Here is a 19,939-nt window from a genome sequence, read left to right as displayed (position 1 = left end):
AATCTTGTGACCCCCACACACTATATGGTTGTCCTGCATGTATCACTGGGATTGGTGGATACTAAATAGATATACACAGCAGGCGTCTTTCCAGATGGCAGAGCTAAATTTAACCATTCATTTATTTTTTTTCGCTTGATAAATGTGCATTACGGGCGCCTCTACACCTTTATGCTGGGCGCCCCCTATCGGGATTGGTAGCATTTTGGACGCAGAGTGTTGCGTTGTACATTACAAGTACAGTGGATGGATTTATAGAAATCTCCTGCCCGCTGTGCTTCTTTTTGTGCAGCATGAGCTGACCTTCAGTTTGTCAATTTATGCTGCGGAGATGCAAGTGTTCTGAGTAGGAGAACACATCGAAAGTCCCCAGCACCAAGAATCCTAATCATGGCCCCGTAGATGCCGGTTAGTCGTCTGACTTGGCAGTAATGTGTGTGAACACCTATAAGCACGTCTGCTGATGGAGGCTTAGCACCTTGGGATGCTGCACATTTTCCAAAGCTACTCCTTATGGCCAGGCCACACGGGCACTAGTGCGATCCTCGCATGACTCTCGGCTCACGCTGGCAGCACAGCAGGAGCCGAGTGTCATGCAAGTGTCACTGTGACTGAGGTCCGATCGGGCCGGCTCTGAGGAGGGTCGGGCCAGCGCTGAGGAGGGGAAAGAGGGATTTATCTCCCGCTCTCCTCCGTTGATGGCTATTGCCTTTCTCGCCCCCTTACAGTTGCAGTACACCGGTGTAATGCGAGTGAGTGCGATGTTTCTCTCGCCCCATACACTTGAATGGGTGTGAGAGAAACAAGGATCGCATTATACCCGCAGCATGGTGCCATTGTTTTCTCCGTCCAGTTAGGGCTGACAAAATAATCGCTTATGGGTGCTGGCACATAGCGTAATATTGGTCTGAGTGGAATGCGATGTTTGGAATGCTCTGATTTTCATGCCATATGGCTTAGGCCTTACTGGACCAGTCCTCTACTACCAGCTGAATAATCGTGGTTAACACAATGAAAGTTGTTGGTCCAGTGACTGTTCATCCGACTTCTGTCTTTCCTGACTCCCCCCCCCCCCCCCCCCACACACCCCTGAATAACTTGGCTTAGATTTGTGTCCTGAATGGGGAGAGGGGTGAAAGCTGCAGCCATACATGTCTCCCCCCTGAAAACAAAATATTTGATTTTTCAAATTCAATGTGCCCAACTCTTCTCACCCCAAATCCATACACATTGGATTAAGATCGACCAGACCCACTGACTTTACAGAGTTATTCTCATGATGATAAATGATTACAACTGCAAATCACTTGTAAAAACCTGCAATTTGTAAGCCCTGCTCTGAAACTGGTGGGATCATTGGATCCGGTCGGCTGCAGTCCCCACCGCTCCTCTGATGCTGCAGAGGGAAAAAGCGATCTCTGCATCCATGTCGGTGGTCTGGACTGTTGGTAGCGCACAGGAAGCAGAAGAGCGTTGTCTCGTCCATTGTGTATGACAGCCATAAAAAACATAGCGTTAGTGTTGTATGTTTTTATTTTTAGGGCTAAGCCACACGGCATGAAAATCAGAGCGAGTGAAGTGTGATAAAACATCCCATTCCCCTTGGACCAATATTAGCCTGTGTGTCAGCACCCATGAGCGATTATTTTCTCAGCCCTAATCGGACCGAGAAAATAATCGCAGCATGCTGAGACTGTAATGCGATCTGGCAGCCATTCAAGTCTATGGGGCGAGAGATCGCACTGCACCCGCATTACACCGGTGTACCGCGAGTGCAGGGCGAGAATGGCAATAGCTGGCTACGGAGGAGAGAGAAAGATAAATCCCTCCCTCCCCTCCTCAGCGGTGGTCCGCTCACATGATCGGACCTCAGTCGCAGTGACACTCTGCTCCCGCTGTACTGCCAGCGTGAGCCGTGTGTCATGCGAGGGGATCGCAGTAGTCCCCGTGTGGCCCCGGCCTTATGGTTACAATGGACTTTGGCAAGTCCCTGCACCATCCGGTGAGCCCATTAAAACAAAAATCAGAACGCTGTGGTGAACGTGACACAGCTGCTCAGCTATTTCTATCAACTCCCATCAAAGTGAATGCAGAGAGATGGGCACTTTCCCGCCACCTCATTCTCCATTCCCCTCCTGATACCGCATGCAGACATTTGTCCATGGACCGGCCACCTCATCTGGAGACCCTCGGCCTCTCCATACATCACGGTCCACACTTGAACACTGGCGCACATTTGTGCGCCATTCTCCCCTTAGTTGCGGGCTGCAGAGGTGGTACCTGCTCTGTCAGATGTGTATGTGCTGTAACATGGCGGAGGGTGTGTGTTCTATGAAAATGGTGTAAGCCTAGATATCTGCTCTAGCACTTGTAGTTCCACAAGGCTTGTTAGGGCATTTCTGGGCCAGGGCTTACGGATAGCCAGAGAGATTGGCGGGTCTGGCTATCCATATACCTCCGCCTATGGGAGTGTTTGACATGTGGCTGATTGACACCATTTTAAACCATGTGGCCCGTCTGTTTGGCACATGGTCTGCGTGTGGAGGTGTTGTGAAACCTTCAGGAATGAACCCATGAGTGGGGGTTCGATATACTTATCGGGGTCAGCGTGCAGAGGTGAGAAGCCCTCTTGTGAAAAGTCTGTACTGGGACTTGCTGGACTGACATGGAAGTGCCGTTTTTGGGAACGTGTATATTGTGTTCTTGCATTGAATTGCCATTTATTTTTCTGTTCTGATGGCATGCTTTATGAGCTGTTAATAAAGCCGCATGAATGTTTTATACAAAGTACCTCCTGTGCCTACCTCGATGCAACTGAGAGGCAAGCTGAGTGAGTACCCCCGTTACAGTGCCATTGTCTGTAAGGTGGACGGACCCCATTAAGGAGAAATGGCTCAGTATCATCAGTAAAAGCCTTTATCATTGAGTTGGCTCGTAGCTGGATAAACCATTCTCATTTCTCCTTATCCCCATTAGTCACCATTCATCTTGCAGTGCCTTCATGTTACAAGCATCGGGTGGGGTTTACCCGGAGAGCTGCTTCTTTCCCGTCTGTGATGTCTGATATTTTCCTACAATATTTGTAGCCTGTTTGTAAGGTTTGGAGTCATGATTATGACTGATTTCCCCGAGATCCATCAGCTGCATTCATGAGTCGTGCTCCTTCCCTTGTTTCCAGCTTAGGCCGGTTTCACACATCCGGCTTTTTGCCGTTTTGCCGGATGCGGCGCTCTCCCGTACAGTTAATACAGTACAGTGACAGCGCTGTAACTTCCGGGTCACATGCGCCGGTCACATGACAGCATGTGACCGGCGCTTGTTGCGCTGTCACTGTACTGTATTAACTGTACGGGAGAGCGCCGCATCCGGCAAAACGGCAAAAAGCCGGATGTGTGAAACCGGCCTTAATCAATTACAGTACTTAAAAAGAAGAGTGAATCATGTCCAACATTGCTGCGTCCACGAATTAATAGTATTTGTATATGTTAATATTGTCAAAGAATTAGGCTGCTTTCACACATCCGGTTTGAGCCGTGCGGCTCAATCCGGCTCTGAAGCCTATGCAACAGATGCGGTGAATACACCGCATCCATTGCATAAGTTTTTTACATGCGGCTGGTCCGGTTTTTGCCGCTTGCGGCATGCTACTGAGCATGCACAGTGGCAAAAACCGCATGCGGCGGCCGGATGCGTTTTTTGCCGCATCCGGCATCCATAGGGATGCGTTTTTTTTTTTTTTTTTTTTGCCGGAGCAAAAAACGTGCCAGGGAACGTTCCATCCGGCCGCTGCATCGGCTAAATCTGCCGCATGCGGCAAAAAACGGACAGAACGCGAGCCCATGCGGCACTAATTAAAGTCTATGCAGGAAAAACACAACCGGCAGCAAAAAAAAAAGGTTCCGTTTTTCCTGCAAAGTGCCGGATTGTGCCGCATTGCAGAGACCGGAGGTTTGAAAGCAGCCTAAGGCTATGTGCCCACGCTGCGGAAAATTTCTCGCGGAAAAGCCACGGATTTTCCAGAAATCTGCAGCACAGCTACTCCCCAGCCATTTCTATGGCATTTGGGAAATGCTGTGCCCACGCTGCGGATTTTTCCGCAGCGGAAATCGTGCAGATTTTCGTGCGGAAAAATCTGCAGCATGTCAATTATTGTTGCGGATTTTCGTGCGGATTTTTCCTATTCAATTGAATTAAAAAAAAATCACAAATTCCGCAACAAAATCCGCGTCAAATCCGCACCTATAAAAAGGTGCGAATTTTGGGGGAAAGCTGCGGATTTTGATGCAGAAAAATCCGCAGATACAGAGTCCCGTGGGCACATAGCCTTAGGCTGCTTTCACACCTCCGGTTTTTGCTCTGCGGCACAATACGGCGCTCTGCAGAAAAACTGCAACCGTTTTTTTTTTGCCGCCGTTTGCGTTTTTTTTTTGCATAGACTTACATTAGTGTCGTATTGTGCCGCATGGGCTTGTGGTCGGTCCGTTTTTTGCCGCATGCGGCAGATTTAGCCGATGCCGCGGCCGGATGGAACGTTGCCTGCAACGTTTTTTGCTCCAGCAAAAAAAAAACGCATTGCGCCACATCCGGCCGCTGCGGGGCATTTTTCAATGCATGCCTATAGACGCCGGATGCGGCGCGATGCGGCAAAAAACTCATCCGGCCGCCACATGCGGTTTCTTCCACTGCGCATGCTCAGTAGCGTGCCGCAACCGGAAAAAAAACGGACGGGCCGCATGTAAAATCTTATGCAAAGGATGCGGTGTTTTTGCCGCATCCGTTGCATAGGTTTCACAGCCGGATTGAGCCGCAGTGCTCAAACCGGATGTGTGAAAGTAGCCTAAGGGTATGTGCGCACGTTGCTTTTTACCTGCTTTTTACCTGCTTTTTTGCTGCTTTTTCTTCTGCGCTGTTTAATGCCAAAATGGATGTGTTCTTCTATTCAAGCAAAGTCTATGGGAATTTGGGTTTCTTGTTCACACTATATTGTTCAAAATGCTGCTTTTTGTGGCAGAACTTTGGTCAAAAACTCAGCTTTGCAGTGCAAAACCCAAATGGCAAAAACAATTGACATGTTGCTTCTTTGAAAAGCTGAGTTTTTGACCAAAGTTCTGCCACAAAAAGGCAGCATTTTGAACAACATAGTGTGAACAAGAAACCCAAATTCCCATAGACTTTGCTTGAATAGAAGAACACATCCATTTTGGCATTAAACAGCGCAGAAGAAAAAGCAGCAAAAAAGCAGGTAAAAAGCAGGTAAAAAGCAACGTGCGCACATACCCTAAGAGTGGTTGTCCGGTCTCAGAAGATGTCTGCAGTTGCTCTATGTGACTGCCCAATAGTAATAGGGTGTGATGTGCCCCCAGTCACAATTCCCCAGTATTCCCCATGCACGTGTCACATGACAGCTTCTCTATGCTCTGGGGCTTGCACTGATTGGCATCTTCTGGTGATATTCGAGGTCACCATCGCTCATAGGCATCTTTTGGTGATGTTGGAGGTCACCCCCCCATCGGTGATGTTGGAGGTCACCCCCCCATCGGTGATGTTGGAGGTCACCCCCCCATCGGTGATGTTGGAGGTCACCCCCCCATCGGTGATGTTGGAGGTCACCCCCCCATCGGTGATGTTGGAGGTCACCCCCCCATCGGTGATGTTGGAGGTCACCCCCCCCATCGGTGATGTTGGAGGTCACCCCCCCCATCGGTGATGTTGGAGGTCACCCCCCCATCGGTGATGTTGGAGGTCACCCCCCCCATCGGTGATGTTGGAGGTCACCCCCCCCCCATCGGTGATGTTGGAGGTCACCCCCCCCATCGGTGATGTTGGAGGTCACCCCCCCCCCCATCGGTGATGTTGGAGGTCACCCCCCCCCCCATCGGTGATGTTGGAGGTCACCCCCCCCCCATCGGTGATGTTGGAGGTCACCCCCCCCCATCGGTGATGTTGGAGGTCACCCCCCCCCATCGGTGATGTTGGAGGTCACCCCCCCCCATCGGTGATGTTGGAGGTCACCCCCCCCCCATCGGTGATGTTGGAGGTCACCCCCCCCCCATCGGTGATGTTGGAGGTCACCCCCCCCCATCGGTGATGTTGGAGGTCACCCCCCCCCCATCGGTGATGTTGGAGGTCACCCCCCCCCATCGGTGATGTTGGAGGTCACCCCCCCCCCATCGGTGATGTTGGAGGTCACCCCCCCCCATCGGTGATGTTGGAGGTCACCCCCCCCCATCGGTGATGTTGGAGGTCACCCCCCCCCATCGGTGATGTTGGAGGTCACCCCCCCCCATCGGTGATGTTGGAGGTCACCCCCCCCCATCGGTGATGTTGGAGGTCACCCCCCCCCATCGGTGATGTTGGTTACCTTTGCTGGTTGCTTGGTAGGTGTTCAAATGCATGTGGGTAGTTCCCAGAAAGATCTACAGTTGTAAAGCAGTTTAACTTGTGAGGTTCAAGGACTTTCTAATGAATGATTGGGGTAACTCTGGAATAAAATGGTAATACGTTCCACTCTAGTATTATCTAGAGAAATGGGGTGATTTTATTTAATTTTCTTTATCTATTTTGTTTCAGGCAAGGAATGAGCCCGATGTTTATGAGACGAGTGATTTGCCAGAAGACGACCAGGCAGAGTTTGATGCGGTAAGAAATATTTTATCGTTACTGCAGATTCTTCAGGACAGCGGAGAACTCCATAGTATAATAGAGAACACCGTGCAGGTACTGACAGGCAAACTCCAGCTCTACCTGACCGTGTCCCAGCCCTACAGATGAGGATTGGGATAGGGACACAGTTAGCCATTGACATTTGAGGACATCTAGATTAACATTTAAGGCTAAGTTCACATTTCCGCTAAAATCTATCAGTCACAATCCGCTGCTCTTGTAAACAGCGGAATCCGTTTAGCGGATTCCGCTGCTCCCATAGACTTGTATGAGCAGCGGATTGTGACTGATGATGCTGCGTTGCACCCTCCGCCCGACTGATCAGTCGTGGAACGACTGACCGCCGGGCGGGGGGAACGCAGCATGTAACGTTTTTTGAGCAGCGAGATCCGTCGGATTTCGCTGCGCATGCTCTCTGGCTCCCTGCACACGTCACCAGCTTTGGTTGGTTACCCGATATTTACCCTGGTTACGGTGCAAGGAGCCAGCGCTAAGCGGTGTAGGCCCGTAACCAAGGTAAATATCGGGTAACCAAGGTAAACATCGGGTGCTTTGCTGTTACCCGATATTTAGGCTGGTTACGTGTGCAGGGAGGCCGACACTTCCCCGCTCGGCCCCGCCCCCTCCCGCACTCCGCACATGTATGTACACACACACACACCTGTCCCCAGCCATGCAGACAAGCACTGACACCCTCGTCTGGCCCCGCCCCCTGCTCGGCTCCGCCCCCTCCCGCACTTTGCATGTGCACACACACATACATACATACATACATACATACATACATACATACATGCACATACACACACTCACTCACTCACAGATACACTCACCTGTCCCCAGCCATGCAGACCGCAGCACTTCCACTGACATCCTCAGCGCCTGGCCCCGCCCCCCGCTCGGCTCTGCCCCAGAACTCCGCCCCCCCGCACACAACGGAATCCGACAAAGAATTCTGTTCTTTGTCATCCGTTGTACAGCGTTGAACAGCGCATCAGTCACATGCGTCAAGCGACGCATGTGACTGATACAAATCAACGGAAATGTGAACTTAGCCTAACTAGATTTGTTTCACCCATAAATCAAAACTTCCCTATGAAGAGCCCATCCCCTGCGCCCAGCGGTGTAGACCCTGCTGAGCCCATACACCGCTCTGTGCGGTCTACACACAAGACCTATGCCCTTCAGAGTGATGGCGGTGGCATCTCAGGACCTGAACGCATACCGATCTGCAGCTCTCAGCAGTGTCTTATATAGAAGAATGTTTTCAAATGAAATTTTCCCTTTAATATAAATGGAGAGGGAGCGGATAATCTATAGAGTCCCTGAGATGAGAGCAATGCCAGTAGTGGAGACCTACAAGTAAGAATTTAGTGCCTTTTTTTACCCTGTGAATGGCATCTCTGATGTCATATACAGGATTGTTAGATGTGCAAAGTGAGGAAGTTAGATATTTAATATCTTATATATAATGGGGATTCCATTAAAATGAATACTTCTGCATCCCAAAGTTGGCAATGCTGTGCTAATTCAGGCCAGGTCACAGATCGTGGATCTCCGGTGGAAAGCGGTATTTTCTCTAATTTGGAACCTCCGATACAAGCCAGAATGACGCCTAAACTATTTTGTGCGGTTCAAGTTACTATATATTAGAGCTGAACAGCGCTATTCACTGGCCGTAGTCTAGCAGCCATCGTATGTATTTATTAGCCCTGTGAGCCCCCTCTTATCTGCCTGCATACCCGGCACCTTTTTTGATTTGGTGGCCTGGTGCAATGTCCTCATTGGGACGTGACGTATGCACAACACTATGCCGGACCTACTAGTCAGTAGAGATGTTGGGGTTGCCATCAAGTAGAAGGTTTGCAGGGCTCCTGTTCGGTGGCCACAGACTACTGATGAATATATATAGTACAATGTACTGTATACGAAGTTCTTACTCTAGGGCAGGATAAAACTGGGAAGTTATAATATCGTGTTGTTGTTAGTGACACATATTTACAGATGTAGCATTCTCTAAAATAAAAATCTGCATATTGTTTCCTTAGCCCTAGGACTATGGAATATAAGATCTCCTCAGTCACAAATAGAAGTGCTTATTACTCACAGGTTAAGATATGTTTATATAAATTATTGCTGCTAAGACCCAGTTCTCATGGATACAATATGGACGCAGCCACTGCAGACGTTGCTAGTAAAGTGAGCCCTAAAGCTGGCCATATGCTAAAAGTCTTTGATGGCTAAAAATGATGGGAACTCCTCAACAAACGTTTCATAAATTATTAAAGTCCAGGTGATTATAGGAATCTTTGTAGTTATCAGAGAAATTTGCTTCCTTCCCCACTTATATACTTGTTCCCCTCCATTCAATGTGAAAAAGTAATTCAAGTCCATTTTGCTCAGAGGAGATGGATTGCAGGTGAATGTGACATGGCCCATTATACTCTCTGGAGAGGGGAGTGAGCAGCAGGAAAGGCAGAGTCCGAGAGGGAAAAACCCAGTGCAGAGCTCTAACAAGTTTTATTGCACGTCAGAGCTTGATTCAGATCAAGGCGGCTCAGCTCTGCTGTATAATGTCTTCCATGTTACTGCAGTTTCTCTGTGAGCCAAAAAGGTAATGAAGAGCAGGCTTTCCCCTCTCTGTGCTCTGTATGGGAGAAATCACTGCAGCTAGTCTCCTCTCCCCAGCTCAGAGTGGATTGTAAATGAAATATAGCGCATGGAGAGGGGAAAACTGCGGAGAATGTAAGTTACAATGGTCAGAAGTGATGTAATTCATGTACACACACAGGACAGCTTATTGTGAACAGTTACAGGATAGCGCAGTAAAGCCCTGTGCCCACGGGAGCTTGCTTCTGCGGATTTTGCCGCCGAAAACCTGCAGATTTATATGGATTTTCCAGATAAATCCGCAGGTTTCAGCATGTACAGACACTCCCCATGTTATCCTATGGGACATGGGGAGTGCTGTGTCCACGTTGTGGAATGTGCGGTTGTGGAATATACTGCAGATATCCCGCAGCCGCACATAACTGCATATCAATTATACCTGCGGAAATCCCCTGCCTTGGTCCCATACTTACCTGCCTTGATAGCAGACACCCGGTCATTTTCCCTCGGTGCACAGGAGCAGGAAGGAGGAGGTGGGCGGGGCCTGCATGAGCTCCGGTCATGTGACAGCCGGAGCTAGTTCAGGCCCTCCCACCTTCTCCTTCACAGTGTAAACACGGCCGGAGACGGGAGAGAAGTGCTGCGTGATGGAGGTATGAACGTCCTGATCACTCAGCACTTGTTCTGCATTGAGGATGCGGTGCTGAAGCCATGGTACTGTATCCTCAATGCAGAATACCGCAGCATATCCGCAGGACATTCCGCAAATAAACCGCAGCGTGGAAACAGACAAAGTTGTGCTGCGGTTTTCTGGGAGCTCCTGCGGATATAACCGCAGGACACTTTTCCCCCGTGGGCACATAGCCTTACCCTTTTAAAAATTACTTTGTGCTGAAATTGAGACGCTACAAATTTCCATGTAAGAAAATAAAAGCGAGTGTTCACACTGATGGTTCCATCGTGACGGATTCATGTGAAGGAAGGAATGACACAAAGTTCTTTAGCAAAACGTGCTACTACCCAGATCCATGGAAAGGTTCAGCTGCTTAAATCCACTTTCCCGTTTTCCATTTTGCCAGGGTTTAGAGTGTTTTGCACCAGTTATCTCACATTAAGGACTAAAGTTATACATTGATATTGTATATTGTTAATAAAGTTCACAACAGGGTTTTTTCTGACCATAAAGAACATGTAACCTGACTAAACTGTGTTATTAATTCTGGTTCTGATATCCCAAAGCAAAAACTATGAATGTCAAACTAGTTTCCTCATTGCCTGGTGCTGTGGTACATGCTGCTCCGTGTATTACTGCGGCTGAGACTCGGCCTTGTTATAGTGTGTACAGCTCAAAGCCAAGGTTGGCCCAACATAGTCATATTATTGCCCTACAGACCGGCTCATAATGGGCAACTCAAATGCACCAGTCAAGTCATTGATTATGTTCTTCATATTGAAAGGGGAAGACTCCGAATAATGCTACTCTAGTGATCCAGCAGCGTAAGGTCAAGGATCTTGCTGATACTTCAAGGAGTTATCCAAGAATCTTATTTTCTTTGTCGCTCCATTGGGAGACCCAGACAATTGGGTGTATAGCTTCTGCCTCCGGAGGCCACACAAAGTATTACACTTTAAAAAGTGTAACCCCTCCCCTCTGCTATACACCCTCCCGTGCATCACGGGCTCCTCAGTTTTCATGCTTTGTGCGAAGGAGGCTGACATCCACGCATAGCTCCACATCTTAGTCAGCAGCAGCTGCTGACTAGGTCGGATGGAAGAAAAGAGGGCCCATAACAGGGCCCCCAGCATGCTCCCTTCTCACCCCACTCTGGTCGGCGGTGTTGTTAAGGTTGAGGTACCCATTGCGGGTACATAGGCAGGAGCCACATGCTGTTTTCCTTCCCCATCCCTATAGGGCTCTTGGTGAAGTGGGATCCTAATCGGTCTCCAGGCACTGGGACCGTGCTCCCTCCGCAGCCCCTGGGGAATCTGCTGGATAGGAGCCGAGTATCATCAGGGACAAGGCCCTGCTACTGTGAGGTACTCTGTGTCCCCGTGGGGACCGCGCATGGAGCGCTTGTGCCATACACACTGCAGCACTGCTGGGTGTGTTAGTGCGCCGGGGACTACCGCGCCGGCCGCGCTTATATGCCGGCCGCGCTTATAACTTTAGTCCCCGGCTTTTGCGGCCTAGTTTCGCTTATTCCCGCCCACAGGCCTGCCAGTCAGGGGAAGGGCGGGACGCTGCACAAGACGTCAGTGCTGAGGGCTGGAGCATACTCTGTATCCTCCTCCCCCCTCACTCAGCACAGTGGGGCACTAGATTCCCGCACTTTCTAGGGCACGCCCACGGCCCCCTCCTCCCCACAGAACGCCGGCAGCCATTCCTGTCAGCAATTCTGACGCTGGAGAGGAGAGACAACACTGGGAGGCCTAGGCAGGGATTCTGACAACCGCTTGTGCGGTCGGTAAGCAGCACCTGAGGTGCTGGCCCCACTGAGTGCCGAAGTGTAAAATATATATATATATATATATATATATATATATATATATATATATATATATATATATATATATATATATATATATATATATATATATATATATATATATATATATATATATATATATATATATATATATATATATATATATATATATTACTTGTATGCTTGATTTACACTGTATGGTCGCACTGTGCATTTTTGGCTACTACTGGAGAAGCCGTACAGTCCAGGCTGGTGATTCAGCCCGGGCACTGTTCAATCATTAAACCGCCCCCGGACCTGCCAGTCAGGGGGAAGGGCGACACAGTCGGACTGACGCCGACAGTGAGGGCCGGAGCACACTTCGCTGTCCTCCGCCCCCCTCACTGAGCACGCTGATCCCCGCAAGTTACTCAGTGTCCCCTTGGGGACGGTGCAGAGAGCACCTTGGCCTCAGACTTGGCGACCACCGCGCCTGCTGGCCGGCCGCGGTATGTAACTTTAGCTCCCGGCTTTTGCGGCCTAGCGCCTTAAACTCCCGTCCCTGGCCCTGCCAGTCAGGGGGAAGGGCGGGACGGTCAGTCGGAGGCTAGCAGTGAGGGCTGGAGCACACTTGGTGTCCTCCGCCCCCCTCACTTTTCACTCAGGGTACCAGATCCCGCACTTTTGGGGTTATGCCCACGGCTCCCCCCTCCACTGTATACGCCGACAGCCATATTTTCAGCAGCACATACTGCTTCAGGGTCGGTACACCAGGGGGTTTCTTCTCGATGCTGGGCCCCCTAGAGTGATGAACTGTATATGTGATGAACTGTATATATGGATATATAATGTTTGTATGCAGTTTCACAGTTCGGCTGTACATATGTATCCTCAGTGGTCACTGTGAACATTGCTCGGGCCATGTGGCACTCGCTCAGCCGGAGACGGGGGCACTGGTTGAGCTCCGCCGGCGTTCCCTGTCCAGGCGGCAGGGACAGAGTTGCAGTTTTTGCTGAGAAACTCTCTGGGCCATTTTCACTATCCATGTCTCAGGCTATGGACAAATGGTCGGCTAAGAGACTAGGAGTTTGCAGTCCAGACCGGCCCCTTACACAGGCCCCGGGCACTGCGGGATCGCCCCAGGCCTCTTTCGGTCTGCGACGAAGCGTGTTCCTGGGGTGGCCTCTAGTTATTACGTGGTGAACTCCAGCACGAACCGCAGTCCCAGTCCGGCTAAGCAGCCTTGCTTGGAATCTTCCCCGACTTCTCCAAGGGTCTCAGCTTGAGGACCCTCTAGAGGATGGGGCGGAGGTCGCAACCCAGGACTCTGTCCGGACGTGGCTCTTAAGGCTTCACAGATACTGTCCAGAAGCACACCTTCCCGGACAAGCGTTTTACTGAACGCCTTATAACACATCTGACGTTGTTAAGGCTTGGGCTCAGTGTCATAAGGTGCCCTCCAGCCTCTTGACTGGCGGCTAGATCAGTAGTAGCAGTGGCTGGCGAGTCCACGCTCAAGAATGCCACGGACAGACAGATAGAACTCCTAATGAGATCCATCTATGAAGCCATAGGCGCGTCCGTTGCCCCAGCCTTTGCAGGGGTGGGCACTCCAGGCTATCTCAGCTGCTCTGTCTGAGATCAATGCGGTCTTCCGGTGCTCCGCAATTAGCGTCTTTGACGTTTCAGGCGGTGGTATTTTCATCCTCCGCCGTGCACAGAGAACCTTTTCTGCATCCAGGTCAGGGGAGTGGTCCCCACAGGGCCAAGACCGATGTAGGAGGCATTCTGTCTTACGGTCACAGGATAGAGCTCAGTTCTCGTCCTCCGACTCGTTGCTTCAGAGCATCTCCGTCCCCCGAGCGAGCCGAGGCACGTTTCCAGGCGGTGAACACTCCAAAAGCAGGAGGAGTTGCGTTCCTCGTTCCCCTTCAAGAACGTAGTCGCGGCTTTTTACTCCAGCTTGTTCGTGGTACCAGATAGGACGGATCACTCCGGCCCGTTCTGGACTTCACACTGCTCAACGGACAGGGAACCTGACGGTTCCGGATGGAATTTCTCCGCTTGCCATCGCCCTTGATGGCCCAAGGAGGCTTCTTAGCGTCAATCGACATCAGGGATACTTATCTCCACGTGCCGATTGTACCAGAATATCAGCGCTTCCTGCGCTGCGCCTAGCGGTCCTACTATCTCAGGCAATGTACTGGTCAAGGCCCCCTCTCGGGTGGCATGGCATCACAGCCTGAACATTGTTCTAGAGACTCTCCAGAGATTCGGGTGGTTCATCAATTTTCCCAAAGTCAAAATTGACACTGGCACAATCACTGACATATCTCGGCATGGAGTTTCATACTCTATCAGCGATAGTGAAGCTTCCGCTGGACAAACAGCGTTCACTACAGACAGGGGTGCAATCGCTCCTTCGAGCCCAGTCACACCCTTTGAGGCGCCTCATGCATTTCCTAGAGAAGTTGGTGGCAGCAATGGAGGCAGCTCCGTTTGCGCAGATTCATCTGCGCCCACTTCAATGGGACTTTCTCCACAAATGGGACAGCGTCCCTGGACAGGAACGTTGCTCCTTCTCGGGCAGCCAAGGCCTCCCTTCAGTGGCGGCTTCTTCCCACTTCTTCTCGAAGGAAAAGTCCTTCCTGCCCACATCCTGGGCTGTGGTCACGGCGGACGCGAGTCTGTCAGGGGGTCTTCCTCCGCCACAGGGCTCAGGGTACATGTACTCAGCAGAGTCCTCCCTAGAGATCAATGTTCTGGAGGGAAGGGCAGTGTCTAGCCCTAAAAGCGTTCCAGCCATGACTGGAAGATAGGCAGATCCGAATTCAGTCGGACTACGCCACGGCGGTGGCATACATCAACCGCCAAGGCGGCACAAGCAGTCGGCAAGCCTTCCAGCAAGTCCGGCGGATTCTGCTGTGGGTGGAAGCCACAGCCTCCACCATCTCCGCAGCTCTCATCCCGGGCGTAGAAAACTGGGAAGCAGACTTTCTCAGTCGCCAGGGCATGGACACAGGGAATGGTCTCTTCGACCGGACGTGTTTCAGAGATTTGTTGCCGCTGGGGAAGCTGGACGTCGACCTATTGACGTCCCGGCACAACAACAAGGTCCCGGCATTCATGGCACGTTCTCAAGATCACAGAGCTCTGGCGGCAGACACATTAGTTCAGGATTGGTCGCAGTTTCCACTGCCTCACGTATTTCCCCCTCTGGCGATGCTGCCCAGAGTGTTACGCAAGATCAGATCCGACTGCCGCCGCGCCATCCTCGCTGGCCGAGGAGGTCGTGGTACCCGGACCTGTGGCATCTCGCGGTAGGCTAACCGTGGACACTACCAGACCGGCCAGACTTGCTGTCTCAAGGGCCGTTTTTTCCATCTGAATTCTGCGGCCCTCAACCTGACTGCGTAGCCATTGAATCCTGGATCCTAGCGTCTTCAGAGTTATCTCAAGAGGTCATTGCCACTATGAGACAGGCCAGGAAACCAACGTCCGCCAAGATCTACCACAGGACGTGGAAGATTTTCTTATCCTGGTGCTCTGATCAGAGTTTTACTCTCTGGCCATTCACCTTGCCCACTTTCTGTCTTTCCTTCAATCCGGAATGGAAAAGGGGTTGTCTCTCGGTTCCCTTAAGGGACAAGTTTCGGCGCTTTCTGTGTTTTTTTTTTTTTTTGTTCAGAAGCGTCTAGCCAGACTCCCTCAGGTACGCACGTTCCTGCAGGGGGTTTGCCACATAGTCCCTCCTTACAAGCGTCGGCTAGAACCCTGGGATCGGAACAGGGTGATACCGGCTGTTCGGAAACCACCCTTCGAGCCAATGAGGGATATTCTCTTTCACGCCTTTCGCAGAAGGTGGTCTTCCTAGTGGCAGTCACGTCACTCCGCAGAGTGTCTGACATAGCAGCGCTGTCATGCACAGCCCCCCTTCCTGGTGTTTCACCAGGACAAGGTGGTTCTGCGTCCGGTTCCGGAATTTCCCCCGAAGGTGGTATCCTCTGTTCATCTCAATCAGGATATCTTCTTACCTTCTTTTTGTCCTCATCCGGTTCACCAACGTGAAAAGGATTGGCACTTGTTAGATCTGGTGAGAGCACTCAGACTCTACATTTCCCGTACGGCGCCCCTGCGCCGCTCGGATGCACTCTTTGTCCTTGTCGCTGGCCAGCGTAAAGGGTCACAAGCTCCCAAGTCAACTTGGCTCGGTGGATCAAGGAACCAATTCTTGAAGCCTACCGTTCTGCTGGGCTTCCGGTTCCTTTGGGGCTGAAGGCCCATTCTGCCAGAGCCGTGGGTGCGTCCTGGGCGTTGCTGCACCAGGCTACGGCTCAGCAGGTGTGTCAGACGACTACCTGGTTGAGTCTGCACGCTTTCACGAAGCACTATCTAGTGCATACCTACGCTCGGCAGATGCCAGCTTAGGTAGGCGAGTCCTTCAGGCGGCGGTTGCCCACCTGTAGGAAGGAGCCGTTTTACGGCTCTTTTTACCGAGGTATTCTTTTACCCACCCAGGGACTGCTTTTGGACGTCCCAATTGTCTGGGTCTCCCAATGGAGCGACAAAGAAGGGAATTTTGTTTACTTACCGTAAATTCCTTTTCTTCTAGCTCCAATTGGGAGACCCAGCACCCGCCCCTGTTCCCTTCGGGCTGTTAGTTCTTTGTGTACACATGTTGTTCAGATTGAATTATTCTTGGTTATGGTTTCAGTTCTCCGAACATCCTTCGGATTGAATTTACCTTAGACCAATTTATAAGTTTCCTCCTTCCTGCTTTTGCACCAAAACTGAGGAGCCCGTGATGCACGGGAGGGTGTATAGCAGAGGGGAGGGGTTTACACTTTTAAGTGTAATACTTTGTGTGGCCTCCGGAGGCAGAAGCTATACACCCAATTGTCTGGGTCTCCCAATTGGAGCTAGAAGAAAAGGAATTTACGGTAAGTAAACAAAATTCCCTTCTTTTCTTAAGGGCTTAAAAAATTACAGCAAGGTAGTTGCTGACTACCTGCTGTTGTGCCTGGCACCGTTCTCAGTGATCTTTGGCCGCTCCTACCAGCGATTCTGTGCTTTTCAGTGATGTCTGGTTGACAGAGCAGCTTCTTCTCTTCTGCTCTGTTGACTGAATGTGACTACTGATGTCATGCGGATTGACAGGCAAGCTCCGCTGTACCAGTATAACTGAAGTGAGCCGGCTGGGCCGTCGGTCAGCATTATGTTAGCAGTCACGCCGTCAACAGAGCAGCCCGGACAAGGAAGAGCTGTTCTGTTGACAAGAAATGGCAGAATCACGATCAGGACCGTTCCTTAATCACTTTGAACCGGCATCGGGCAGGGAGATGGCAACTGCTTGTCAGTTCTTGGTCCCATAAAAAAAATACACTAGACCGAAAAACCGCCTTTTATGAGAGAACAAAAAGCAGAATTCATTCTACTGCAGATTTTGTGGCAAAACTCCACAGTAAACAGACCTGCCACATGACGGGCATTTGTGGGTTTGAAATTCCAAACAGGAAAAACCTCCAAGACCGGATTGTGAGGTTTCAGTATAGAACTATAGATTTTTTTTATTTATTTTTTTTGTGTATGGATGACCGCCCCTTCAAAATAATTATTCCCAACATTAAAAATTGTCCCACATCCTCAGTATAATATTCCCATAACATTGAATGGGATGGTGGCATGTTATTCTGGAGTAGCCCTTTGTTATCATAAGGAGGGGAGTAAAGGAAATGTTCCATTTACAGAATACATCACCTGTGCACGGGACCCGCAGTAATTGGACCATTGCAATTGATTCGGCTTCTGGGACCCCACTAATCATGAGAATGGGTAACAAAACGTCCACTGTGTGACTGGAGTAGTAGTGATCATGTGCGACTAGTCCACCAGTCACTGTCTTCAGTACTTGGGGTCACTCCTGAACATTGGGGGTCTCTGCAGCCATATCCCGTCACTCATATATTTCTTTTCTATCCTTTTGGAAAGGTAGTAAATATTGTATACAGGAAAAACTGAAAACCCCTTTAACTGCTAAAGGCTTTCTATAAAATGGCAAGATACATGCATGTCCAATGGGCTGTACACTACGTGGACAACCCCTCCTTATATGCAGCTGGTCCCTATGTAAATGAAAAGCCTGATTTCTCTATCGTTTCATTGGGGGACACAGGACCATGGGTTATGCTGCTGTCACTGGGAGGCTGACACTAAGTAAACAGAAAAAGTTAGCTCCTCCCCAGCAGTATAACCCCTGAGCCGGAGGCGGGCTCAATCAGTTTTTTGCTTAGTGTCGTAGGAGGCTGATGTGGGCCGACTGGGCCCCCTTCAGCCACTTGATTTTTTGCGTATATTTTTTCTTTTTTCTTTCGGCGACGCTCGTCGCTCTCATCTGTTGGATTTCTCTTTTTCTGCAGGTATCGTTTTCTCTACCTCAGCTCTCGCAGCCCGTGTGGGTACCACTCCCCTGGGTCGCAGAAGCTTGACTTGTCGGGCCCTCTCCCCCGTCCAATTCCACGGTACCACTCCCGGGTTGGCACGCGGGGCTAATCCTTACGGGGCACCCCCTATTCACCCTGCGGTATCACCCCAAAGGGTGCAAGGGGCATACAGCAGGGACTGGACCTCGCAGCGCGTCTGGATGATGATCGGGCCCGCAGCGCTGCTTCACTACAGAGGGGCTCCCTACCCTCACCGGCGTCCATCTCCCTGCCTGCCTGCCTGCCTGCCTCATTCTTCTTCTGCGGCCCGCAGCCAGCCCTCCGGTGTGCGGAGCACACGGACACAGGTGCAGAGCTCCACGCCTGCACACTGCCAGATGCGGCGCCGCCGACCAGGTAGGACACTCCCCCTACCTTCTCCCGGGCGGCTACAAGATATAGGCCCCGGTCCGGGCCTACTCACCGAGCACCCCGGCCTCGCCCCCATCCGGCGCTGGAGTCCACACTGGCAGGGCTCGGCCGGTGCCCGGACATTGCTGCGCGCTGCCGCTCCCGCAGGTAGGACCGTCGGTCTCTACCTTTCCCTGCGCCGGCTGTGTCAAATTTACGCCCCAGTCCGGGCCTACTCACCGGGCGCCCCAGCCGCGTCTCCATCCGGCGCTGGACTCCTCTCCACACCTGCAGTGCTCGGCCGGTACCAGCTGCCGCGCCGCCGCTCCCGCAAGTAGTACCGCGGTCTCTTGATTCACATGCGCCGGCTGCCTCAAAATTTAGGCCCCGGCTTCGGCCCTGTCTCCGGCGTCACAGGCCCGCCCCCCACCGCATCGTTATTGGCCGCCGGCCGCTCCGTCTCCGCCCTCCGCTCAGCCCCAGGCATCACAGTGGGGACGGTGGATGTTTTTTCCCGCTCTCCTGGGCCCGCCTCCAGCCTCCTCAGCGTTCATTTAAAAAAAAAAAGAGGGGATTATGTCAAACTCCTGGTATGCGGTTTGCTGACGCTGCAGCAGCCAGTATATCAGGGGAAAATAGACCCAAGTTTTCCAGGATTATTAAATACAGTGGGGTTTTTCTTTTACTCAGGGTTTGCGTTTTGTACATTAGATTTTTTTTTTTAACCCTTCAGGTACCTTTTTCGGGCTTTGCATCAAGACACATCCCAATAGGGTTAGTCTATAGAGCTCTCAGAGCTGAGTTCTTTTTAGTTATTTGGGACCGGTACCTCAAGTTTGCGTCTCCCTTAATGGTAATTTTCCGCACATAATGGCAGATTGGTGTTGACAGCTACCGCAGTCCCTGGCACCGCTCGCCCCTGTATCTCGCCCCTGCCGGCTGGTTAACGCCCTGTCTCAGGCCATATATTCCCTCGCTGACGTCCCTCGGGTTCGTGCACATGCGCTGCGTCCCCCGCCGACGCTTGGTCATACCATCCACAGAACGGCGCCATTCCCTCGGGGAGACGAGTCCCGTACCAGGGACCTTTTTTCCTAGGCTAGAAGCGGACCCGCCAGGTCTCGTCTTTCGTGGCCCCCCAGTGTTTCCACCTTATTCCCCAGGTCCAGACTGCCCTTCCTACGGTAGTCTTACGACCCCTCGGGTGTTGGCCAGGATTTCCATCTACGCTGGACTCCGAGCAGGGCCTGGATGTTTTGGCGCAGGACGAATAGCATGCTAGAAACGGTGAGTCAAGACGTTAGGCTACGGTCAGCCCCTCTTCTCTCCGTGCACCCAGGTCTCCTTTAGGGCGTTTGGAGCAGACCCTTG

General features: G+C 51.3%; 1 protein-coding gene across 1 annotated transcript in view; it reads left to right on the top strand.

The window, feature by feature from the left end:
• DCTN2 (dynactin subunit 2) overlaps positions 1 to 19,939 on the top strand; it is an 85,989-nt gene that overhangs the window by 3,149 nt on the left and 62,901 nt on the right. The window contains exon 2 of the mRNA XM_075337079.1: positions 6,571 to 6,639. Coding sequence (XP_075193194.1) covers positions 6,571 to 6,639 — 69 coding nt within the window. The remainder of the gene's footprint in view (positions 1 to 6,570; positions 6,640 to 19,939) is intronic.

Source organism: Anomaloglossus baeobatrachus, chromosome 2 (assembly GCF_048569485.1).
Source record: "Anomaloglossus baeobatrachus isolate aAnoBae1 chromosome 2, aAnoBae1.hap1, whole genome shotgun sequence".
NCBI lineage: Eukaryota > Metazoa > Chordata > Amphibia > Anura > Aromobatidae > Anomaloglossus > Anomaloglossus baeobatrachus.
The sequence above is the reverse complement of the archived record's forward strand: the minus strand, read 5'-3'. Positions and strand labels throughout refer to the sequence as shown.